The sequence below is a fragment of the Simochromis diagramma genome, unplaced genomic scaffold, assembly GCF_900408965.1.
Source record: "Simochromis diagramma unplaced genomic scaffold, fSimDia1.1 OVJJ01000618.1, whole genome shotgun sequence".
Lineage (NCBI taxonomy): Eukaryota > Metazoa > Chordata > Actinopteri > Cichliformes > Cichlidae > Simochromis > Simochromis diagramma.
This window is the reverse complement of record NW_024387423.1, coordinates 5663739-5687835: the sequence shown is the minus strand read 5'-3', so window position 1 is coordinate 5687835 and position 24097 is coordinate 5663739. Positions and strand designations below refer to the sequence as shown.

The window sequence follows — 24097 nt, the reverse complement described above, 5'->3', positions numbered from 1 at the left end:
TGCAAAAAAAGTTGAATGTTTAAACTCTGAAACGAAGTTTAATCTGTTCCACCAAACAAAGTTGTCCCCAAAATGACCACACAAACCCGCCATACTGAAACCATCTCATTGATTTAAAATGTTTTCAGTTCTAATATAAAGAAATATAAAATGCACATACTTAGGCAAGACCAGAACCTGCACAATGAAAATGCAGAAAAAGATCAAACAGGCGCAGGTGACATAGTATTTAAAGGCCGGCAAGTTTGTTGCTCTGTACTGAAAAGATTAAGAAAAAAAATGGTTAGGCATTATAAAAAAGACGTTTAAATCCTACTCCAAGAAATTTCTCAACTTAGACATGACAAATTTATGTAACTTACAAGATTTACAGCTTCTAAAGCTTCTTACCTCTTTCTCTAAGGATTTGTTGTGAAAGAACAGCGATATTCTTTGAATGTCCTCAGACTTCAGCCACTGTCTGGAAGCATAAACGCAGTGTTATAGACTGGATTTAAAAGAAAAGAACATTAAGTAAATGAAAACTAAATTAAGATTACAGTAGTAAGAATATAGGCATGAATAAATTAACATATTGTGTTTTAACACAGCCACGTTCATTGAGTTGTACTATTAGAAAACACGACCTTATCTGCAGTAGGATAATCTACAATATGCTAGTCTGTTCTTGGAGTATATTAACACGAGTAATACATGTTTATATGTATGTAATAATACTTTTGTGACGTTATCCCATCAAAAGTCCTGATCATCCTCTCGTTGAGCTCCTCCTCAAACCGTTTTTTCTGAGACTTGGTCCTTTAATGGATAACAAAATGTAAGAGACAAGATATCTTTTATTTTCACATAGCATTAGTGACTCACACTTTAAAGCTTAAAGCAAAAAAAAAATGTTATCAAAACATTTTCTTGGCTGTCCTTATAATATAAAAAGAGATGAGGATAATCCTGTCAAAGGAAATCGTGCGGAGCTATAATATGAGTAATTTGCCTTTCTGATCTTCTCTGGAAGTGATACTGCCCCATCTTCACGTCCTAAACACAGTGCAAGAGAAGAGAGACAAGTTAGCAGCTACAGATTAACTGACAAACAAGAAAAAACATGTCCAGAAAGAAATTACACACAGCAGTATTGATCTTCCCATTCTCATTAGTCATGCTGTCTCTGTGGTGCAGGTTGGCAAAGGGCTTCGCTGCTCCCCATGACTCCAGATAGCGGGTCATCCTGACAGAGGCTCTCATCTTGGCTCCATCTAGAGTGTTTCTGGGTCGGTAATGATGCTGTGGGCTCCGCCGCTCGACCTGGACAAACATGTTTCGTGTTTGAATTCTCATGTTGACGCGTTTTCTTCTGTGTCCAATATTCTCGTTTACTGGATCTGACATGTGTGTGATACCTTTGGGTTAATGACCAGATATGTGATGACTCCATGTTCCTTCAGGTAAGGATCTCTTTCTTGTCCATCCCCATCTTCCACCTTATAGGCACCATTTAGGTGTTCCAGTGTCACTGAAGTGATGTGGACTCGCCTTAAAGGGAACATTTGATAAAAGAATGGTTTCCTGTGTATATTAACAATATATCTGGACATTTAGCAAACAACAAGCCAGACAACACTGGTCCAGGCTAAATATGAATTAGCGACATAATTTCCTGTTTTGAAATTCAAATCCCTTACAGTATGTTTTTATATGCTTCTCACTTACCCTGGTACACCGCCTGCCTCCATGTGATTGGCCAGTGTGACATCATGTGACCAGACATCATACTGCCATTTTTGAAGTCCAATGACACCACACAAGACATTCCCAGAATGCACACCAACACGCATGTTGATATCAACCCCTGTGGCGTCCCGTACTTTCCTGTCATACATCAAAAAGTTGTGTTTTGTTAATGTGGAGCAGGAAAAAAACAATGCATGCCATCTAGCCTGTCAGAAAACAAGCCTAACTCTGTGACATACAATATATGCTGCTTAAAAAAAAAACTAAAACTAAAACAAAACAGTGAAAAGTACTTAAAAAAAAGCAGAAAACAGCAACAACAATTAGTCCTTTGTTTTCATTGCAGGTCTGCTAATCAGTATGTTAATACTTATTTCTGTTTTCCAGTAACCACACTAACAATCTGAACATCGTCACAACATGTTTTTGACATCAGTGATTCATTCACCAGGCTGAACTCTAGTAAATGAAATTGGAAAAACAATTTTACTCCATGGCAGCACTTACTTAATGGCCTCACACATGTCTAGACCCATTTTTACACAGTTTTTGGCGTGGTTCGGCAGTGACTCTGGCAGGCCGGACACACAGTAGTAACAGTCACCAAGGATTTTGATCCGCATACATTCATTTTCCTGCATATAGAAGGGTGAAATATAGTCTCTGATACAAAAGGTCAGGTAAATATCAAAATGTTCATTTACAACCCTGCTTCCAAAAGCTAGAACACTGTGTGAATTATAAATAAATAAAATCTTTTTACTTTTTGAAATCAGTTTGTTTGATAAATATCAGTGACAGAAACTTATGTATCAGTGAAAGCGAAAACTACTGAGATCTATCTTCTATCTAGGACACTTTCAGCACAAACTGTATGGTGTCTAACCATCAAATAACTGAGTACAAGGTGTTTGCAGAAATTTTAAAAAACATTAGAGAAAACTGAATGTAACCATTTTGCATGACATTGCATTAAAAGCTGGTTATAATCAGTGTTACGCCTCATTGAATGCTGCAGGGCTAATTTTAGTATGCAAAATTTTCATTCAAAGACATTTGTTTGACTGGCATGGATGATTCAAGGGTGCAGAGACATACATGAAATTTTAAGAATTTCTAACATGTGAATAAGAATTTGTGAATTCCACACTTCACAAATTTCCTAGCGAGTAAAATACTTTCCAGTAAAGCAGTTTGAGAGGTAAGCTCTGTTAATCTAAAGAAGATCAGCATGTGTTAGGACAGTAATTCATTACAAGAGCAGAGCAGGCAAAAGTTTACCTTAGCTATTTGGTCAAATTTGCCAAACAGTTCATTCAGCATGTGCACAAGTTCTCCAGGTGAGCAGTCACTGGCCAGTCGTGTGAATCCTACTATATCAGCATAAAGTATGCTAGATATATAAAAAACAGTAATGGATACACTTTAATGATTTTATGGATTTTACAGTTTAGAAAACATCTGATTTGAAAATATGCATTAGTATGTACCTACTCTGTATGTAAATTTGACCTAAATACAGAACCACTTGGCTACAATACATTTGATTTAAAAAAGATACATGCCTGACATTAGTGTGCCTCTGGACATAGAGGTTGTGAAAATTGTTTGTGTTTTCAATCTGGCCAAAATTTGGACCCTTTAATCTCTGGATGATCTCGGCTTTCATTACACGGGCAATGTGAGCTGGCAGCAGAGACAGTAGGAGACGCTCCTAATGGCAGAAAACAAAGGAAAAAAAAGAAGTAGCAGTAATGCAGGGACAGTCAGAAACATCAAGAAAAAAAAGCTGATCATTATGTAATTAACTTTTTTATTTATTTTTACCATGAAGCACTTAAATGTATGTGACAAAGTGACGAGGAAATTAAATAGTTAAATTCAGGTCATGTACAGTAGTTGGTTAAATCACAAAGCAAATATGACATATGCACAAACATAACCTATTTCTGTTAACTGTGGAGTCTATTGCCTCAGGGCCACATTGATTCATTGCCCCACACCTGTAACTAAGAATAAGCAGATAGCAGATGGTCACATGAAATATACATGCATATTAGGTTTAGAAAATGAACAGCAAAGTCAGTTAAACTCCAGCAATATCACTCACTCCAGTTAGCAAACATATGCCACTGTGAATCACTTTCACCTGCAACAAAAAGACGACTCCCAGAAAGGGAATGCTTTAGCAGGTAGTGACTGCAAGATGCTGGTGCTCTCTCCTTCTCCTTCCTTGCTGATTTTTTGCTAGTTTTGCTTTTTTTGGTCGCGTCCTTTTCACTACTGGGAGTATGACACAATATCTGCAGCCCTCTCAGGTTGTATAGGTAGGCCAGCTTCTACAACGTGGCGCATCCATACAATCGTTAAAAGACGGTAAGGTCTGCTATGTCTCCCAGCAAAGTTTCAAAAGTATGGCTGAGAAACCAGGAGACGGGTAATGATTGACCAGTATCTGCTCCTTTGTGAAAGGAGAAACAGGAAGAACACTGACAGAGCCCCCATGATGACCTTTAGTGAACCTTTCATGTATGTTTTTGCCCAAAGACTACATGAAGGTGGGATGAGGTCCTTCAGTGGAATCTGTGCTCACAGACCAGAGCATTCACAATGGTTGATGCTTCCTAGCTGGACACATTGATATTCCTTAAGTTTAACTCACTTTGTGTTAACTATACTTAATTTCTATGAGGTGTATAAACTAAATGAAATTTCATGTATAGGTTCAAAGTTAAACTAGAGTGCATGCATTAGGTTGCTGGCACAGAAAATGAATTGATTGCAAGTATTCATTACTTTCTTGCAAGCCCTTACAATTTAAATTCAGCCTTTATTCACTTCTTTCTCCTTTATTTTCTCAGGTGTCTCAGACTACTGAGTGTAACCTACAGTACCTAGCAAGCAATTCACCTTTAGGGTGAAGAGAAGCTGGGTGGAAATGCTTAATTAATCCAATATCAGCCCAAACGTGACAACCAATGATCATCATCTTTTTTTCACGCTCAGAGGATTTTATGTGGAAGAGAGGGAAATTTTTCTTGTGAATACCGCCAGTGATTTTGGTGTATGATGAATTCCCATAGTCCACTTGGACCACTCATAGTGAAAATGTATGCACTCACTGTACTGCAAAGCACTTTGGATAAAAGCATGCAGTGCAGCAAACAGCATATATTATGAGTGCAATGAGCGCCCAGGAGGAATGTGTCTCTGCACAGTTACTACCATCTGTCACAGGCAGCAGCAGCACTCCAGGGCTACTGCGAAATGCTCCACCCTAGACATTTTCAGCTTTCCTCGTGGCACTTCTAACACCACAACCTGCATTTACCATATGAAAAACCAGCTCAACCCTAAGCCTGGGCTTTCACAACAGCAGCTGGATTCACATCATCTCACTAAATAACTCACCAAAAGCTGTAGTAAAAAGCTAGCCAGATCCCAGAGTCGCACATCAGAGTGCTTTAATCAACACTTTGCTAATACTATCTCACAGGATGCTGCACCACTTGAAAGTATTAATAACAAATTAGCATTATTATATTTCAACGCTTCCAACTTTGCAGGTAGATGCAGAGAAAGACAATGCAAGCTGGTACAATATCAATAATAGAAAACAACTAGCACGATCCAAAATGTGAGTGATGTGTGTTCACATAAGAAAACTTTAAAAGAAATCATAGAAAATATTACCATTAATCCTCAATGAGGATAATTGTCATAAAAAAACCAACTATAGCAATATAGGCTGAGATAATCACACACTGACATCATTAACAATTCCCACATTCTGCACAGTGTAGCCCTGACAAAGTTCTCTGTCGTTGTAACTCAGAAGGTAGAGCAGCTCATCTAGTAGCTGGACGGTTGATGGTTCAATCCCTGGCTGTTCAGGTCTGCATGCCAAAGATACTCAAATACTAACAGAAAGCACTTAAGCATAATAAAACTGATTGTATGAACGGGTCAATTAGGCAAGTTGTATGACGCGCTTTGAGTGCTCAGGTGGAATAGAAAAGTGCTATATAAGAAGGAATCCATTTATCCAGAGCTGATTGATTTCAATAATTTGAGTGTTAATATGAAGAGTGACATTTTAAGCACAGGACACAAGTGCTACTTTCAGCTGTTCCCATATTCACATGGCAGCTCTGCATGTTTTATATGGCAGATTTTTTTTACACCACATATCTTTCCTGACACAAACTCATTGGGATTTGTGTCTCCTCTTGGGATCAAATTGGGGATCTTTCACTTGTTAGGCAAATGTGTAAAACACTCAAATGCTCTATGGAACCGCTAAGTATAGCATGTACGTATGACATAAAAATACATAGGAAACAAAAGAACAATAGAGGAAAGATGAGTTAAGTAGCAGTGGGATGTTTGACTCGAGTGCATGACATAAATATTCAGACTACATTATAAGAGAAGTCATTCTAACAAGGCTCCAACATTTCCCCATGCCATTGTACTACACTATATTACTAAATTAGCAAATGATAATTAGAGGTAATGTTTAAAATCTGAAAGTCATTACTGTAACAATTATTGTAATGAACAGCACCATCATAAATATTTTATTGCCTGGTGTTCATTGTTTCAGTGTTTTAATTAAGTGTTATTAACCACGTTACCTGCTGTCTCTTCTCAAACTCCAGTTTAATTGGGGACTTGATGCAGTTGCAGGTGTCCTGGTAGGTCTGTTTGAGTGCCAGCTCCATCAGGTGCTTATGGTACGCTCCAGCCATGTTGCCACACATGAAAATGATAACATTGGCCAGAATCTGGGTAGGAACAGAGAACAATAACAATAAAAAGTGTTGTTAAGCTTTACTATATATATATAAAATAGTGGTTACAATACAATATAAAGAATTTATCTCATATTTAGAATCAGTCCATTAAATAGTTCCTGTTATAGGAAGGCCTAGCAAAGAAAGTAAAAATCAACCTAAAGTAAATATTTTCCTCAATGGTTCCTGATCCTATGGTGAGATCTTGCAGTGACATCAATAGGCAGCACTACATTGTATTCAAGGGTAATGTGGCATATAAATACACATCTTTCATTTCCAGTTATTTAATGAAACATCCTGTGGCTGCTGATGACATTAAACAGAAAAATACAATGCAATCGGATAATAATGGCATTGGATAAATTTGACACCGCTATACTGCCCCTGCTCGGTTGTTTATTTTCTCTCACTTCAGTTTTACAATGGCAACCCAGCCTCTACCCTGTAAGAAACTCAAATAAGGGCAACCTATGTGACTACATCCCGTCTATATAAATAGACTCTCCCCTGAGTTCAGGTTGATCGCACACAAAAAGCTCTAACTTAATTAGCATTGTTGCAGCAAACATCACATGCCACTACAAGCACTATTTGACAAATGGTGGGCTCAGATGAGACAACTGCTCTAAAACATGGATTGTTTTGAGCACAATAAGGCTTAATTAGATTTGTTTATTGCAATAATGACAAGCCAAAATCTTTACACCCATACATTTTAAGACCCAATTTCCTTCGGGGTCAACCTTCAAGATCAATAAAGTTTTATTGAATTGAATTGAAAGTGTATTTAGTAAAATCATTAATAAGACGGCCTATCAGTATTATTAGTACATATTATGTACTAATATGCATTTATGCCAGAAATGTCTTTAGTGTCCACTACTTTGCGCTAACCAAAGAATTCATCTTATTTTTAAATACACTGACACTAAAGTTATAGTAAAGAAGATCTTAACAGTCTCCCATTTGTATTTGTTCATCTTTATATCAGCTGCAGATTGACTGCTGGGATGTGGTATGGAGCAGCGGTCCCCAACCCCCGGAGTCGTTTGGTACCGGGCCGCGAGAGTTGAGGCTCGGGTGTGAAATTTATGGTTTTCAGGGTTTTTGTCGTTTTTTGTTTAAATCATTTTTATCTTTAACTCAGTTTCCCTGGGTCTTTTCCCATGTGTTATGAATAAATCTTCTTTTCTTTGGTACTGGTTTTATTTTTTTGTATTTATCCGCGATACCTTTAAGGTATCGCGGATAAATATTGTCGGATATAAACCGATATGTGCCGCAAAAAAGGTTGGGGACCGCTGGTATGGAGCACGTTCTGTTTATCAGTCCACAGTGCTGCTGTGACACAGACTACAACTTTGAATAAATGCATTGTCATTTCATCAAGTGCTACACATGAAAGTTCATAACTGACAGACTACCTCAAAACCAATTTAAGTCCTGGCTTTAAAGCGTTTTTAATGCCTAACATTTCAATATTTACAATATTTTGGATACATCTTTCTTTCTCACTCAACAATGTGAGTGCATTTTGTATTCAGCAGATAAATGACACAGTATGGCAAAGTTAAGCCAAACTTGTGGAGAAAACTTTCACCTTTTTGACTGTGACAAATTGGCTCAAGTCAGAATTGACATTTACTACGCTGCTACTTTTAATGATTCAAAAGACTGGAAATGATGTCTTAATTTTTCATACATATAAACACCACAAAACAAAACAAAATCTTAAAAGAAAGTCTTTTATAGAGCATGTCCTACTTCAGAATCACACAATACAAACCAGGACACACAGGGATAGATGCTCTCCACTATAAGCACGGAGTGCAAATTGCAGTCTGTCCTCAGAATTAAGACTTTATTTCTCCGCACATTTCAGGCAAAAACGCAGGGCTGCACTAAACACGAAGCCCCATTACAGGAACAATTTGGATGTTTAAAGATTTGGATGTGTAAAGACCCTGGAGCTCTGGTAACCTCGAGTTTAAAATTTCCCAGCTATACAGCAAATGGATAATTTAATGGTTCTTCCCCATTGCTTGAAAAGAAATCTCCCTCTCCTTCACACTCTTGCATGCCTTGTCTCATTCTCACTATTTCTCTTTCACTTCTATTCTCCATCTTTGTGTCTTTTCTCTCCTGCATAATGTTGACCTTACTGTCACAGTGACCATTGTTCTCTCTTTTTGGACATAAATATGCCCAACAGACTTACATCACAGCACAAGTAGAAGCTGGTGACCTTTGCAAAAAGGACGTTTTATTTTAGTAATAATAGTCAGACAAGAAGAAAACAAAAATGTCTAAAAACCACAAAAACTAAAGCCTTCCTCATGAATTTTATAGCTTGCAGACATCTGTACTTTGCTTCTAGTAAACAGCTGAAACTGAATTTAAAGTTATTTTCCAAACAAAAGCAAAAAAAAAACCCTATGTACCCTTTTTACAATGCTAAATTATTCAGTATTTTTATTTGACAGCTTAAAGGCAGACGAGGCAGCTGCACACACAAGTATAAAGCAATTGTAACCACCTGCAGCAGACTCTTCCTACTTATCCATCACAAAAAGACTCCCCATCAACATTTTCTTAACCAGGGTCCAAGGCAAGCAATACCTATAAAACTAGTGAGAGCCAATAAAGAAATATTGCAGTGAATCATACTGAGGTGAAAATAGTATAAACTATGCAGATATTGTCTCCTTATTGAGAAAGCTGTTTCCTTAAATGTTTATGTGACTACACCAGAAATGTACCATATCTCTATATTTAACAAAAGCAAACATTGAGGCCAGTAGCCAAGTACATGAGGTGACCTGCTGTCTGGATTTACTTTCACATCTATTCCGTGTATTTCAAAAAGACATCCCTCTTCCTCTCTGCCAGGCCTTTTTTCTGCACATTAAAAAATACTGAAAGAACACAAAAAAACCCATTTTTTTCTCTATATATCTTTCTTCTAAACGATATAGTATGGACAAGCTTGGCTTTGTTGATCATCATCCATTTTCAATGGGAAAACTGACAAAACAGCCAGAATCTGGTACTGTAGAACAGTTTTATAGGGTAGATCACTGAATGACTGAAGAAAGCCACAAAAAGATGGACAGGGGCTTTTGTACGGTGGTTTATAGAAGCGCTTTAACCCATAGACTGTATATAATATTTTAACCCTTTCACGCATAGTGGTCACTACGGTGGACAGCTATTCAAAGGCTGTTTTCTTGTATTTGTGTCAGTGTTGACGTTATACTTGTACATAAACCTCTACACTTGTCACTGATGTGTCACTCCATACCCTGCCACCCACTGTGCGTTTAATGTTACTGCAGATGTGTGGTGTGTTTCATTGTAACTATTATTATTTAACCCTGTCATGCATGAATTATGACAACCTCAATCGGGGTTTTTTTCTTAAGTATTTTTATTCATCAAAAATACTTAAGAAAAAATCCTGATTGAGGTTGTCATAATTCATGCATGGAAGGGTTAAAATCCAAGTTTAAAATTCCCTCATCATACCAGCATATTTAACAAATAATCTATTCAGGCACATCTTCAGTGGCTGGTTAATATAAACTTTGCTGCACCAGAGCCTGAAAAAAACCCAGAAGTCACTTCAGAGAAATTTTCAGTATGCAAAACCTACATCTGATGTTAAATGCAAATTACTTCCTATTGTGTGTAGCTGAGGTCGATATATTCAAATGGCGTGTACTCTTTGAAGACTAAAAAGAATATTTTCAGGCGCAATGTCAGTAAAGTTAAATTCCCTTTAACTATACTTGAAATCTAAATGCAAAGAAGACTGGGTGCATTTAATTTGCATTTGAGTTTATCCTTTTATGCAGGTATGTGATATTTTACCAATATGTACTCAACTGTAATATGTGCTCAACAGATCACATTAAGTTAACATAAATATTACTCTATAACCCGACTCTCACACTGACTACTTACAACCCATCTCAAATATCCAACCCAACATCACAGCAAGCCTTGTAATACACACATCAGTCCACCGTTTCGACTTCACACTTTGCCTCTCCAAAACATGAAATAGCCACACATGCTGAAATTGCATTACTGCATGTAGAAATTTTATTACCAGCAATGGGAGATAATATATTAAAAGCCACAAAGTCAGTAGTGAGCAAAAAAGGTATGAAGTACCTTGGGGGCTAATATGTATTGTGTTAATAATGTCTGTTTAAACACTTTTCCATGATTATTTTCATGTTGGCTTGAAATAAAAATATTTCCCTCTGCTGTTCCTGCAGATTATTGCAATTTACTGCAAATTCTGCATGGGTGTCTATTCTCGATTTGGAGAGGCAAAGCGCGAAATGGACACGGCTGACCGGCGTGTCTATTATACGTTTTTTCCGTGAAACTGCATCGAAATATCAGCTGTGTATAAAGGCTGGTGGTGCGAGTCATTTGTACCTCAGTGGTACCCAATTACAGATAACAGCAGGGTTAGGTGAGTATCACATCTCAAGAGCTGTGACTCCTGCTGGGATTATCTAAAACCAGGAAACTTCACTTTCTGAATGTTATATTTCTGCCATGTTACTGACATGTGGATAGAGAAAGACATTAGCGTGCAGATGAATCTTGTTTTTATTGTACATCAGTGACAGATGTCCACCGGTCCTGTCTTCAGTAGACCCTCAATAGTAATGACCACAAGCACAAATGACAAACAGTAACTTAGAATTGAAAGGATATATCAAACTACAGTAAGGTCCACAAGCATTTTAGCTCTGTACACTGTTAAAATTTACCTAAAATGAGTCATGGTGGTAGGCAATATCCAAATACCAAAAAACAAACAAACAAAATAACTGCCAGTGACAAAGGCACAAAAACAGGAAAAAAGATCTGTGAGCACCTCATGGGAACAGGCAATCTACTCTTTTCCAGCTGAGGAACCAAGACCTTCATCCCAGCTGCTTCACACTATAATCCATCCCACTGTGAACTGGAAGTTGTGTTTGGATAAAATCAACAGAACAACATCATCTGCAAAAAAGCGAACATGATTCCAAGTCCACCAAACAAGACACTCCTTAGACCAGGGGTCTCAAACTCCAGTCCTCGAGGGCCACTGTCCTGAAACTTTTCCATGTGTCCCTGTTTCAACACACCTGAATAAGATTAGTAGAGAACTTGACTGCATGCTGAAGTGGCAACCCCTAACCCCACTCAAGTAAATTTAAGTAAATCTAAGTGTTTGGAAAAATTTACTTCTAAAAGTACTTTTACTGCAACATGTTCATTCACTCATGAGCTGCTGTAACATGAATCAAATGGCATGCAGTCAAGTTCTATAGAGTACTGATAATGACCTACTAATTGTATTCAGGTGGTTGCAACAGGGACACAGGACACCAGCCCTCGAGGACTGGAGTTTGAGATCCCAGCCTTAGACCCTTGTAGCTCCTCCCCACTTTTCTGTCTACTCTGTAGTGCCCTGTAAATAATTAGCTGAAAATAAATTTTTAAAAAAAGTCTTGCTGAAGGAACTCAAATATGCAGAAGAAGTCGGAAATACTGCAGGTAATAAGAACCAAGATCACACTCCATTTGTATTATAAATTCATTGGTTGTTCTATTGGGCCAAATTCTTCATAATTCCAAAGAACCCTCGTGTCGGTGTATTACACAAGGTCTTATATATTAGACCAAATCCACAAAACACATGCAGAGTTTTCTCTATGCTTGAGAAAGACAAATACTGGCCCAGTTGGTGTGTCAAAATTAATTCAAAATGCATTGAAAATGGATGTGATTTCACAGATTTCCATTTAAGTGAGATGGTAAGGGCCATGGTGCGGGCTGCCTACTTCTAATTAGAGATGTTAAAATTCTTTTACATAAATGTCATTGTGTAGACAAGTGCCGATAGATAACTCACTTAGCTTGCACTGTAAACAATCCAAATGTCTTCACAATGATTAGCAAACAAGGATACAAAGGATCAAAAAAGCAACCACAAATATCAAACAAGAACGTAAAAAATGAACGTTTTTTTTAGTAGAACAACCACAATAAATTCTTAAAAATAGCTGGAGGCAGCAAACCTGAGGCAAGTGTGTGATTGTGAATTCACTGGGCTATTGCAAGCACTTTTCTCACCATGCCACAAACAGACCTTTCTTTAAGGATATAAAAAGTTGGAGACATGTTGTTGTCTGGATATCTGCATCTTACATGCCTCTCTGTCGGCTAATTTTGGGGGAGATAAGTTCAGAGATGCACTGCGTGTGTGAATATGGCTCAAATGAGAGATCATTGACTTTGCTCAACTGCTGCTCAACTCCTTTTCTCAGTCAACAGGAATTTAAATACAGGAATGCAGGTAAATCACACAATTGAACCATAAGGAAGGTTTCTTCTTTTAGCAATTTGAAAATCACATCCAGTGAAATGCAACACCGTTGAGACCTGGATGATCTGAGTACAGACAGAAATACTCAAGAATTGCATTTTTGGTTCGTATTACTGACATAAAACTTTAATATGATTCAATCTGAAAGGATGAGACAAAGAAATTCAAGAATTCAAGAAATACCAGTCTCACGGTTTAGACCTCACAAACACACTTAAGTATGTAATATATCTTTAACAAAGGCAAAAACCCTTATCTGAATTCAAATGAAGCCCCCCCGTCCTTCAAAACATCCTCCAAAAACAGGTAATGTATGCAATATTCAACAGCTACTACCGCAGTAGTTTATGTGAAATTCTGTCAGCTAAAGCTTAAATGGAGTGTGAACACTGTGATGAATTATTGATGACTTAAGTACTCAAAAATAATTAAGAAAGTGCGCATCAGAAGTTTGCTTCTAGTCTGAAGGGAGAAGCTTTGATACAAAAACACAGTGGTCAGCTTACACGAACACTTTCAGTGTTGCACAGGACCTAATTACATCAAAGTCTGCATTGCATTAACGTTAGTACCCCCAAAAATCAAAGAAGTCACTAATATTGAAATAAGAGCATCGTTTTAAAAAAATAATGTTTTTAATAGCTCTAATGATAGATTTAGTTAGTAGCTTTCTCTGTACGTCTACCAATAGATAACTACAGTATCTAATCTCACATAAGGTTGAGGCATATGAGCAATACTAAAAGAAATAAGAATATTTTTACACTGAGCTGGCTGAGTAATCTTTGCACCTCTTAGGACCAGAAACAGATACTTATATTTGCAAAAGATGAAAATGCTAATGCTTCATTATTATTGCTTCTAAATATTACCCACAAGTAAATGTGGATCCAACAAAGTGCTATTTCCTGTTCAATAAATAAGCCGCTTTATTAAAACTCCAATGAGCCAACACTGTAAAGTTTAATAGACCTGACAAAGTCAAGATGTTGGCATGGTTGCTTCTCACTTAATACCCCCTGGGCAGTCTCTCACGAGTGTGTAGGCACTTAACAGCTGACATTTACAAATGTCTGGAGGAACAGACTGATTTGATTGATTGTTTTTTTCCCCCAAAAACTGCTGAATGCAATATTAAACATTTCTGAAATAACAAAAATCTATCTAGTCTAAAAAAAATCTGGATACTGATTTGTAAATAATCGGATTTGAAATAAGTGGGTAGAAACAGAAAAAGTGTAAATGTCATCCTACTGAATTTCAAACATTAACATTGTGTAGACGTAGAGATTTTCATGAAAACATGTTTTAAGTTTTCTATCTCTCTCTCTCTTTAAAAAATTAATACTCTTTTGATTGAGTGTGGCTGAGTGTGTGTGTGCGTGTGCGTGTGTGTGTGTGTTGTGTGTGTGTGTGTTGTGTGTGTGCGTGTGCGTTGCTTTAAAGAATTATTTTTGATGTTTTGGAAAAACTCACATACATTTTCTTACTAATTCAAGTGTGAATACTGATAACTTTGGGCAGAAATCTGTGCCATCAGAAACTGAATTTGAATAAGTTAAATTTGAATTGATGCTCAGATTGAATCTGAATTGTAACTTGAATAAATGCTTTTGAAAACTGAATTTGAATTAGTCTAATTTGAAATTGAATTTATGGTTTGAAAATGATCATCACTAAATTGAAATTGAATTTTATATTTTGAAAATGAATTGATTTGCTTTGAAACTGCATTTTATCCTTTAAAATTACAGCTCTCGAATAATTTCAGTTTCACTTCTCACCATTCAGTTTCAGTTCTACAATTCAATTTCAGTTCCAAAATTCAGTTTTTTGGAACTTACATCCGGTTCCGGTTCAAGCGCAGATTAATAGAGCTACGTTTTACTAGCGGACCGAAAGTGTTACTGACGGGAATCTACAGCGTCTTGAGCTGAATTAAGACTTCAGAAGTCATTCGTCATGTCGAATCACCAGCGGATAAACTCTCAGGTTGGTAATAAATGTATTACATGTATAAGAACAAGCGTCATGTTAACAAATGATAGCCGTACAGTAACTTTTATGCTTATTGTAGCTGTTAGCTAAAAACGCTAATTTAGCGTAGTTTGCCCTGAATTCAGCTTTGACAAACAAATATGATCGACTGTTTCTAGTAGAATTCCAGAGTTGTCATCTTCTACCCTCTCAGAGTACCCCCTCTGTATGCTTGCAGAGACCCCTACAGTAGGGAAACATGCAAAACAGTGTCCAAACCTTTGTATTTTAGCTTTATTTATGTCTTACACAGCATCCCAACTCTTTAGCTAACTTAATAACTTTAGCTAAAGTGAATAGTTAGTCTAATTCATTAGTGCAGCATTACTGGATCACCTCTGTTTGAAGTGATATAATATGATATACAACTATCACTAAAACAGCAAACTTTGTAAATAAACAAACAACACTTCTCATTCTCTAAACGTTTGGCCACAGCTGTAGATTACACTATCAGTGCTTGTTCACTCTTGACAATAATCACATTTCTAAATTTACTTTGTGCATTTACAGGTAAGCAATATCTAATATTTTATCTAAATGACTGCTTTGTCTTTGAAAAGGGTGAAGAGCCTGAGGCCGGTGACAGTCCAGTTCTACTCTAAGTACATCCTTACAGTGGCTCACAGGACAAGGCTACATTCCTGTCCTGCCAGAAGAGAAGAGAAACTTCAGAGTCTTCATGCAGTTCAACCACACCTGTCAATTCAATTCAATTCAATTTTATTTATATAGCGCCAAATCACAACAAAAGTCGCCTCAAGGCGCTTCATAGATACAGAGAAAAACCCAACAATCATATGACCCCCTATGAGCAAGCACTTTGGCGACAGTGGGAAGGAAAAACTCCCTTTTAACAGGAAGAAACCTCCGGCAGAACCAGGCTCAGGGAGGGGCGGCCATCTGCTGCGACCGGTTGGGGTGAGAGAAGGAAGACAGGATAAAGACATGCTGTAGAAGAGAGACAGAGGTTAATAACAGATATGATTCAATGCAGAGAGGTCTGTTAATACATAGTGAGTGAGAAAGGTGACTGGAAAGGAAAAACTCAATGCATCATGGGAATCCCCCGGCAGCCTACGTCTATTGCAGCATAACTAAGGGAGGATTCCATATGACAGGGGTCTCAAACTCCAGTCCTCGAGGGCTGGTGTCATGCAACTTTTCCATGCCCTCGAGGACTGAAGTTTGAGACCCTGCCGTATGGTGTTCATGCTGTTTTCTACCCCACAGTTACAGCATGTCTGACTGCCTGTTCAGCATATGCAAAAATATATGATGAGTTTAAGCATGTGATGACTAAGGCCTTCCATTATGGTGTTTGTCATCACATGTCACAGACATCTGGATGATCATTTGGAATAAACTAAAAACTAAAAACTTGTTACTTAATCTTTTATCTTTATTATTATTATTATTATTGGTCTTATTTTACATTTTTCATTGTTAGGCATTAGGTTTATTTGTAGTTGTCGTTTCCAACTTCTTTCCCTCTTCCATGTTACTGTGTCAGCTTGTCAGCATCTATTTGGGTTTGGAAGTGGAACAGAAAGTAAGGAAATCCAAAGTGCCATTAAAACCAGGAGAGGTTCTTATATTTCAGAAGAAGGGATTAATTCAAAAGAAATGACCTCAATGCCATATTTTATTTAGGAACCCTAGAGAGCACTTTGCAAAATAACACATTCTTATAATTTCACCCTCAGATGAGCCAAGCTACGACTGTCAGGGAAGGTGATGTAGGTACAGAGCATATGAGAGTGGTTAAGTTAATGTCTCTTGTCTAGATGAAGGCTCAAGAGGGATCAATGGCAAGGCGTAGAGATTCAGTATCTTCAGTCTTCAGTGGACACTCCATTTCTGGCACAAAACACCTGTAAAAGATGGTCGATTTAGGAGGTGACCCGACAACTTCAGCCTGTCAAACATATTAATGGAGCAGTATGCTTTAAAAAAAAAAAAAATCTAATTAAGCATGCACTCAGTACCCTAAGAATTATTATGGTAGTTAAACACAGTGATAGTTGTATATCATATTATATCACTTCAAACAGAGGTGATCCAGTAATGCTGCACTAATGAATTAGACTAACTATTCACTTTAGCTAAAGTTATTAAGTTAGCTAAAGAGTTGGGATGCTGTGTAAGACATAAATAAAGCTAAAATACAAAGGTTTGGACACTGTTTTGCATGTTTCCCTACTGTAGGGGTCTCTGCAAGCATACAGAGGGGGTACTCTGAGAGGGTAGAAGATGACAACTCTGGAATTCTACTAGAAACAGTCGATCATATTTGTTTGTCAAAGCTGAATTCAGGGCAAACTACGCTAAATTAGCGTTTTTAGCTAACAGCTACAATAAGCATAAAAGTTACTGTACGGCTATCATTTGTTAACATGACGCTTGTTCTTATACATGTAATACATTTATTACCAACCTGAGAGTTTATCCACTGGTGATTCGACATGACGAATGACTTCTGAAGTCTTAATTCAGCTCAAGATGCTGTAGATTCCCGTCAGTAACACTTTCGGTCCGCTAGTAAAACGTAGTTCTATTAATCTGCGCTTGAACCGGAACCGGATGCAAGTTCCAAAAAACTGAATTTTGGAACTGAAATTGAATTGTAGAACTGAAACTGAATGGTGAGAAGTGAAACTGAAATTATTCGAGAGCTGAAATTTTAAAGGATAAAATGCAGTTTCAAAGCAAATCAATTCATTTTCAAAATATAAAATTCAATTTCAATTTAGTGATGATCATTTTCAAACCATAAGTTCAATTTCAAATTAGACTAATTCAAATTCAGTTTTCAAAAGCATTTATTCAAGTTACAATTCAGATTCAATCTGAGCAATTCAAATTTAACTTATTCAAATTCAGTTTCTGATTGCACAGATTTCTGCCCATATATCCTTCAAGTCTACATATAGTCACAGCCAATTACTTTAGCTGTGCACAAATATTTATAGCATATTTATATACATTATAATATATACAGTATATTTAGATTATACATAAATAATCCACATGTTTATATGTGAATCTCTATTTGCTTTTGTGTGTGTTTGTGTGTATTACTTAAAGGATATAGAATCATAATACACATATTGAGGATGTAGCTCATCTTATAAGATTTGAGAAGGACTGAACAGATGGCGGTTGCCCTGAAAAAGCCATCAGCCAATGGGTAAAAGCACGATGCTGCACCAACACACAAACACAGTAAAGGTTTGAACAGTTTCAACTATATGACGCACTGGTGGGCATACCTGGTCATTAACACTGAAAAGATGCATTCAGTGTTCTTAATTATCTGCATTCATAAAGTAAATTACCATGTTGTTTTTTCTTCAGTTTGCTGAGATGAACCTGGGATGCTGATCGTACCAGCAGCTGATTAAGGTGTTTATGAAGAACAAGTCTAGCGACAACACAAGCAGTTTTCCTAATTACATTACAGCAGCTTTTTTTTTTTTTTTGGGGGGGGGGGGGGGGGCAAACGTTTCTATTTTCACACTAAAGCTGAAACAAAACAAAACAAAACACAATCTTACTTAAAATTTTGAAAACAATATTTCATCCTAAAGCTCTGAGCTCAGTTAGCTATTCACAGTAGCAATTTTTGAGCAGCTTTAGTCAAGCATTTTTTGATAGTGTATATTCACAATTTCCTTTTATTAACTATTAAGTTACAGCACCCCAATATCTCAAATGCTCCTTCTGACCCATTAAATCCTTTCTTAGCAATATATGTTAAATATATTTGGGACATCTTAACCAAACTGGACTAAAGAGGATGTTGTTGTACTACAAATCCATCAACGTCACCTCAGCAGAGGTTTTTAATAGCTGCTCTCAAGTAGTTATTCTTTCACACATAAGCCTGAGAGCATCCTGTCACACTGACTCACTGCTCTTATCTAAAAAAAAAAAAAAAGGACATAAGCCACACTCTGTCCCAACACAAAAGATTGACAAAACCATGGCTACTGCCTGAGGAAGACAGAGGGAAGATCCACAATATAAGCTGACACACAGCACAGTAAAAAGTATTTACCCTCATCCTGATTAAATGTTTTAATATTAACAAATATAACTCAAGTAAATACAAAATGCAATTTTTAAATGATGATTTCAGGGGAAAAGGTCTTGTTCCTTCCTCTTGCAAAAACAAAGCATGCCGTTAAACAACAAAACACAACGTTAATTGACATTTTAATATGCCAGAATTAAAAACCCCTTTCACATAGCACAATTTGACCTGGCAAACAACTTGACTTCAAATTTGAATTTTAAAACACTGTTAAAATGGAGAATCATAGTGTAAAACAAAGTAGGCAGACTCAAGTATATTTCTACTTGCCAAACTAAGAAAACAGTCTCCATGGATGACAAGCTTCTTTTTTAACTGCACAGGAAAGCAGAAAAATGGGCATATCACACTACTTTTCCCCACATCTTTTCAGGAAAGGAGACAACGTCTTGCCCATTTACTGATTTAACCAACAGGCTTTTGAGCAGAGTGTCAATATCTGTAAATGATTAACTTTTGTAACATCTTTTAAAGCACCATGAACCACGAGTTCTAACTTGTGATTCATGCCATGATAACAGTCAGGTTAGGATTGATCTTTTCACACAGCAGAGTGTTTCCTCTGTATCAGCCCTTCACAGAAGCTAAAATATGACATGACTATGCCATTTAGAATGCCATATCGCTATACTGTTGCTTTAGCAAAATATTTTTGCAATAGAAAATCAGTTTACATTTCCTTGTACAAAGTCTAGGTATGTCTGACAGCTGTATGCCAGCCTCAGATGGCTATTTAGTGCCTAAAAAGGGAGCTACTTCAATGTCAGTCCTCTAACAAGTAGCGTACCAAATGACTTACTCCACTCCAGGAAGCTATTGAGCAACATAACACAGTACTTAAAGAAAAGAAACACGTAATACATCCCAGCACTGTTTAGCTAGCTGTAGTTTTCACACCAAAGTAGCCAACTGCTGCCCGCTGGCACGCTGAATGAATATAAGTAGCACATACTATATTACACATTGAGTTTATTCACCAGACTTTCCTTTTAATCTATAGTCCTTCTTATTGCTTTAGAAAAAAAATATTGATTATGAAACGAGTAATTCTTCTGTACTGTGTCTAAAGGAAGAGAGTAGAAGGCTGTCAAACCAGTGAAGAAAGTAAATAGAACAAAACAGTCCCAAAATTTTTGATGTCAGGGTAAAATCAAGTGATGTGTTACAAAGTGCTGTCCTATTTCATCTGATGTCACTTGAAGTTTATTGACTATACACACGGGAAATGCTAATTTTATCCAGAAAATGGTCTGAATAATTTCTGAAGTGACTGTACATGTTGGAAGTCATTGAAGTGAGCATCTGGTAAAACTAGAAAGGTACTCGGTTAGTATGTTCTCCACCAGGGCCAGTGCGCTATTTCTGTTAAAAAAAAAAAAATGATTACATTTTTCTTGGGCTCTTGCTGAACCCAAGCGCCACATCTTTCAAGTTTCAATGATATTCAGCTCAATCAGTTTTATGTAACAAAAGGCTTTTGTTGGTGGACTAATGATCATCATCAGACTTATTTTTCGTGTGCTATAAATGTTTGTTGTGTCTGGCTCTGAAATTCTTCAAAGTCTCAGGCTGTCAGTGAGGAAGAGCTTTTGTGATATGCTTATTAAATTAATCCTGTTTACTTTATGGATTGGAAGAAATTAGTCCCCAGTGTATTGAAAATTATTGACTGCTGAAATCAGGTTTAATTAGGCACTAATTGATTAAAGTATTAGCTAGACAGTTATCTGATATTGCTTTTGCTTTGTCTTTATCACCATATGGCATATGCCTGAACAGTTAGCACACAAGAAGCAGTAGTGCTAGAAAGAGAGGTGACCTTTTAATGAAGGATAAAAAAAAATACATTAGAATTTCTATCACTCAGCTGATATCCTAAATTAGTTTTTGTTTAAAGGTTACAATTGTTTGTTTGCTATAAATACAACCTGTATATTGAGCCTGATGAGGAAACAAATTAAATGTCACAAAACAACTTTGTTTTATTATTTGATCTAGATGGTAATAATAAATTACCTTAAATGAAGAACAGCGCAGTATTTATTTAGTGACCTTCAGATGTACAGTGGGGCAAAAAAGTATTTAGTCAGCCACCGATTGTGCAAGTTCCCCCACTTAAAATGATGACAGAGGTCAGTAATTTGCACCAGAGGTACACTTCAACTGTGAGAGACAGAATGTGAAAAAAAAAATCCATGAATCCACATGGTAGGATTTGTAAAGAATTTATTCGTAAATCAGGGTGGAAAATAAGTATTTGGTCAATAACAAAAATACAACTCAATACTTTGTAACATAACCTTTGTTGGCAATAACAGAGGTCAAACGTTTACTATAGGTCTTTACCAGGTTTGCACACACAGTAGCTGGTATTTTGGCCCATTCCTCCATGCAGATCTTCTCGAGAGCAGTGATGTTTTGGGGCTGTCGCCGAGCAACACGGACTTTCAACTCCCGCCACAGATTTTCTATGGGGTTGAGGTCTGGAGACTGGCTAGGCCACTCCAGGACTTTCAAATGCTTCTTACGGAGCCACTCCTTTGTTGCCCGGGCGGTGTGTTTTGGATCATTGTCATGTTGGAAGACCCAGCCTCGTTTCATCTTCAAAGTTCTCACTGATGGAAGGAGGTTTTGGCTCAAAATCTCACGATACATGGCCCCATTCATTCTGTCCTTAACACGGATCAGTCATCCTGTCCCCTTGGCAGAAAAACAGCCCCATAGCATGATGTTTCCACCCCCATGCTTCACAGTAGGTATGGTGTTCTTGGGATGCAACTCAGTATTCTTCGTCCTCCAAACACGACGAGTTGAGTTTATACCAAAAAGTTCTACTTTGGTTTCATCTGACCACATGACATTCTCCCAATCCTCTGCTGTATCATCCATGTGCTCTCTGGCAAACTTCAGACGGGCCTGGACATGCACTGGCTTCAGCAGCGGAACACGTCTGGCACTGCGGGATTTGATTCCCTGCCGTTGTAGTGTGTTACTGATGGTGACCTTTGTTACTTTGGTCCCAGCTCTCTGCAGGTCATTCACCAGGTCCCCCCGTGTGGTTCTGGGATCTTTGCTCACCGTTCTCATGATCATTTTGACCCCACGGGATGAGATCTTGCGTGGAGCCCCAGATCGAGGGAGATTATCAGTGGTCTTGTATGTCTTCCATTTTCTGATGATTGCTCGCACAGTTGATTTTTTCACACCAAGCTGCTTGCCTATTGTAGATTCACTCTTCCCAGTCTGGTGCAGGTCTACGATACTTTTCCTGGTGTCCTTCGTAAGCTCTTTGGTCTTGGCCATGGCGGAGTTTGGAGTCTGACTGTTTGAGGCTGTGGACAGGTGTCTTTTATACAGATGATGAGTTCAAACAGGTGCCATTCATACAGGTAACGAGTGGGGGACAGAAAAGCTTCTTACAGAAGACGTTACAGGTCTGTGAGAGCCAGAGATTTTCCTTGTTTGAGGTGACCAAATACTTATTTTCCACCCTAATTTACGAATAAATTCTTTACAAATCCTACCATGTGAATTCATGGATTTTTTTTTCACATTCTGTCTCTCACAGTTGAAGTGTACCTCTGGTGCAAATTACTGACCTCTGTCATCATTTTAAGTGGGGGAACTTGCACAATCGGTGGCTGACTAAATACTTTTTTGCCCCACTGTAGGTGGTTGCTAGTTAAGGGCGATTTACCTTTTGAACAGGTTTCCCTGTATACATATCAATCTAAGGAGGCTGCTGATGATCTCTGCGCAGGTACATGTGCATTCATGTGCTCGCAACTGTTAACTCGCGCTAAAATTTGACTGCCTTACCTGCCACACTACTGGCTCGACGTGATCAGCTGTGATGGACAGGCAGACGCTCAGCACGACGGTGTGAGAGGCAGAGGTTAGAACACTGGCGATGACGGCGTCCCGCATGGAGAACGGCAACATGGTGTAAACCACAAACACGATGAACAGGAAGAATGACACCTGCGGAGAAAGTCAGACAGTCATATAACATTTGCAAAGAGAAATGGAAAGGAGAAAATAAAAGGAGCAGAAGAAATGCATGCAGAAGAAAGGAAAATATAGATGCAAAAATGTGGTAATTTGAGATTTCAGTTTTCTGGACTAAATAGCCAGGTCATATTAGTGCCTTCAGCTTACTTAAGGGGGACAATCAGCCCCTACACTTCAAATCTGACATCTCTAATGTAGCACAAGCAGTGGCTCCCTTTTTTTTATCCAGTTTTAACACACATACAATTGTATAAACACACAAATATATATACACACATAGGTTCTCACACACAAACACTTCTTTAATTCACTTTCTGCTGCAGGGTTAAAGCTTCTTGGCTGTTCCCCTGCCTGAATAGAAAGGGTTCAGTCTTCTTCCTGCCTGTAGCCCGGATCTGGTTAACCATCCTTGGTTTATTTGCAGGACTTGTGGGAATGTTGTGTTAGGGTGCAGCAAGATGCAAAGAGGAGAGAAAATGCAGCCAAAGGACAGTGCGTGACTAAAACAGTAATGCCTCTATTAAAGCATGACTAACATAAATGTCTTTGACGCATGACAACTTCTGAAGCTGCTCTTAATCAAATGTAGCAAACAATAGATTTTGCATGTCAGATGTGTTCTCAGCACTAGATATATTCCGTTTTTTTATGCACTTGGATAAAACAGAGACATCCACCATGTGGTATTACTGTTGGGCCTACATTACAATATAAAGCACCTTGAGGTAACTGTTAATGTGATTTGGCGCTATATAAATGAAACTAATTTGAAATGAATTGCATTAATTGTGAATGACCTGACAATTACTTGCTTTATTCTCTCCTGTCTGTGCTCAGATCCAATTGATTTGAATACTTGAGTTCTCACTTACAGCTCCTCTAAGCTCTTATTCATGTGTGAAAATAATATTTAACTACACTTATGAACCTAAACATAAGTAAATATTAAAGTTTTGTCTGGTCCATTAAAGACAAGACACTGATGTTCACATCTGAATAAAAAAATTAACCAAAAATGATAGGCCAAGT

The 24097-nt window shown here is 37.6% G+C and overlaps 1 protein-coding gene across 5 annotated transcripts in view; it reads right to left on the bottom strand.

Moving 5' to 3' along the window:
• Nucleotides 1-24097, bottom strand: part of adcy2a (adenylate cyclase 2a) — a 67051-nt gene that overhangs the window by 15853 nt on the left and 27101 nt on the right. For all 5 annotated transcript variants that reach the window (XM_040012868.1, XM_040012869.1, XM_040012867.1 and 2 more), the window contains 12 exons: nucleotides 22877-23038; nucleotides 6366-6515; nucleotides 3294-3442; nucleotides 3010-3121; nucleotides 2236-2363; nucleotides 1708-1866; nucleotides 1398-1530; nucleotides 1126-1302; nucleotides 992-1035; nucleotides 718-798; nucleotides 391-460; nucleotides 161-258 (listed from right to left, as the gene is read on the bottom strand). In XM_040012868.1, the coding sequence (XP_039868802.1) occupies nucleotides 161-258; nucleotides 391-460; nucleotides 718-798; nucleotides 992-1035; nucleotides 1126-1302; nucleotides 1398-1530; nucleotides 1708-1866; nucleotides 2236-2363; nucleotides 3010-3121; nucleotides 3294-3442; nucleotides 6366-6515; nucleotides 22877-23038 (1463 nt within the window). The remainder of the gene's footprint in view (nucleotides 1-160; nucleotides 259-390; nucleotides 461-717; nucleotides 799-991; nucleotides 1036-1125; nucleotides 1303-1397; nucleotides 1531-1707; nucleotides 1867-2235; nucleotides 2364-3009; nucleotides 3122-3293; nucleotides 3443-6365; nucleotides 6516-22876; nucleotides 23039-24097) is intronic.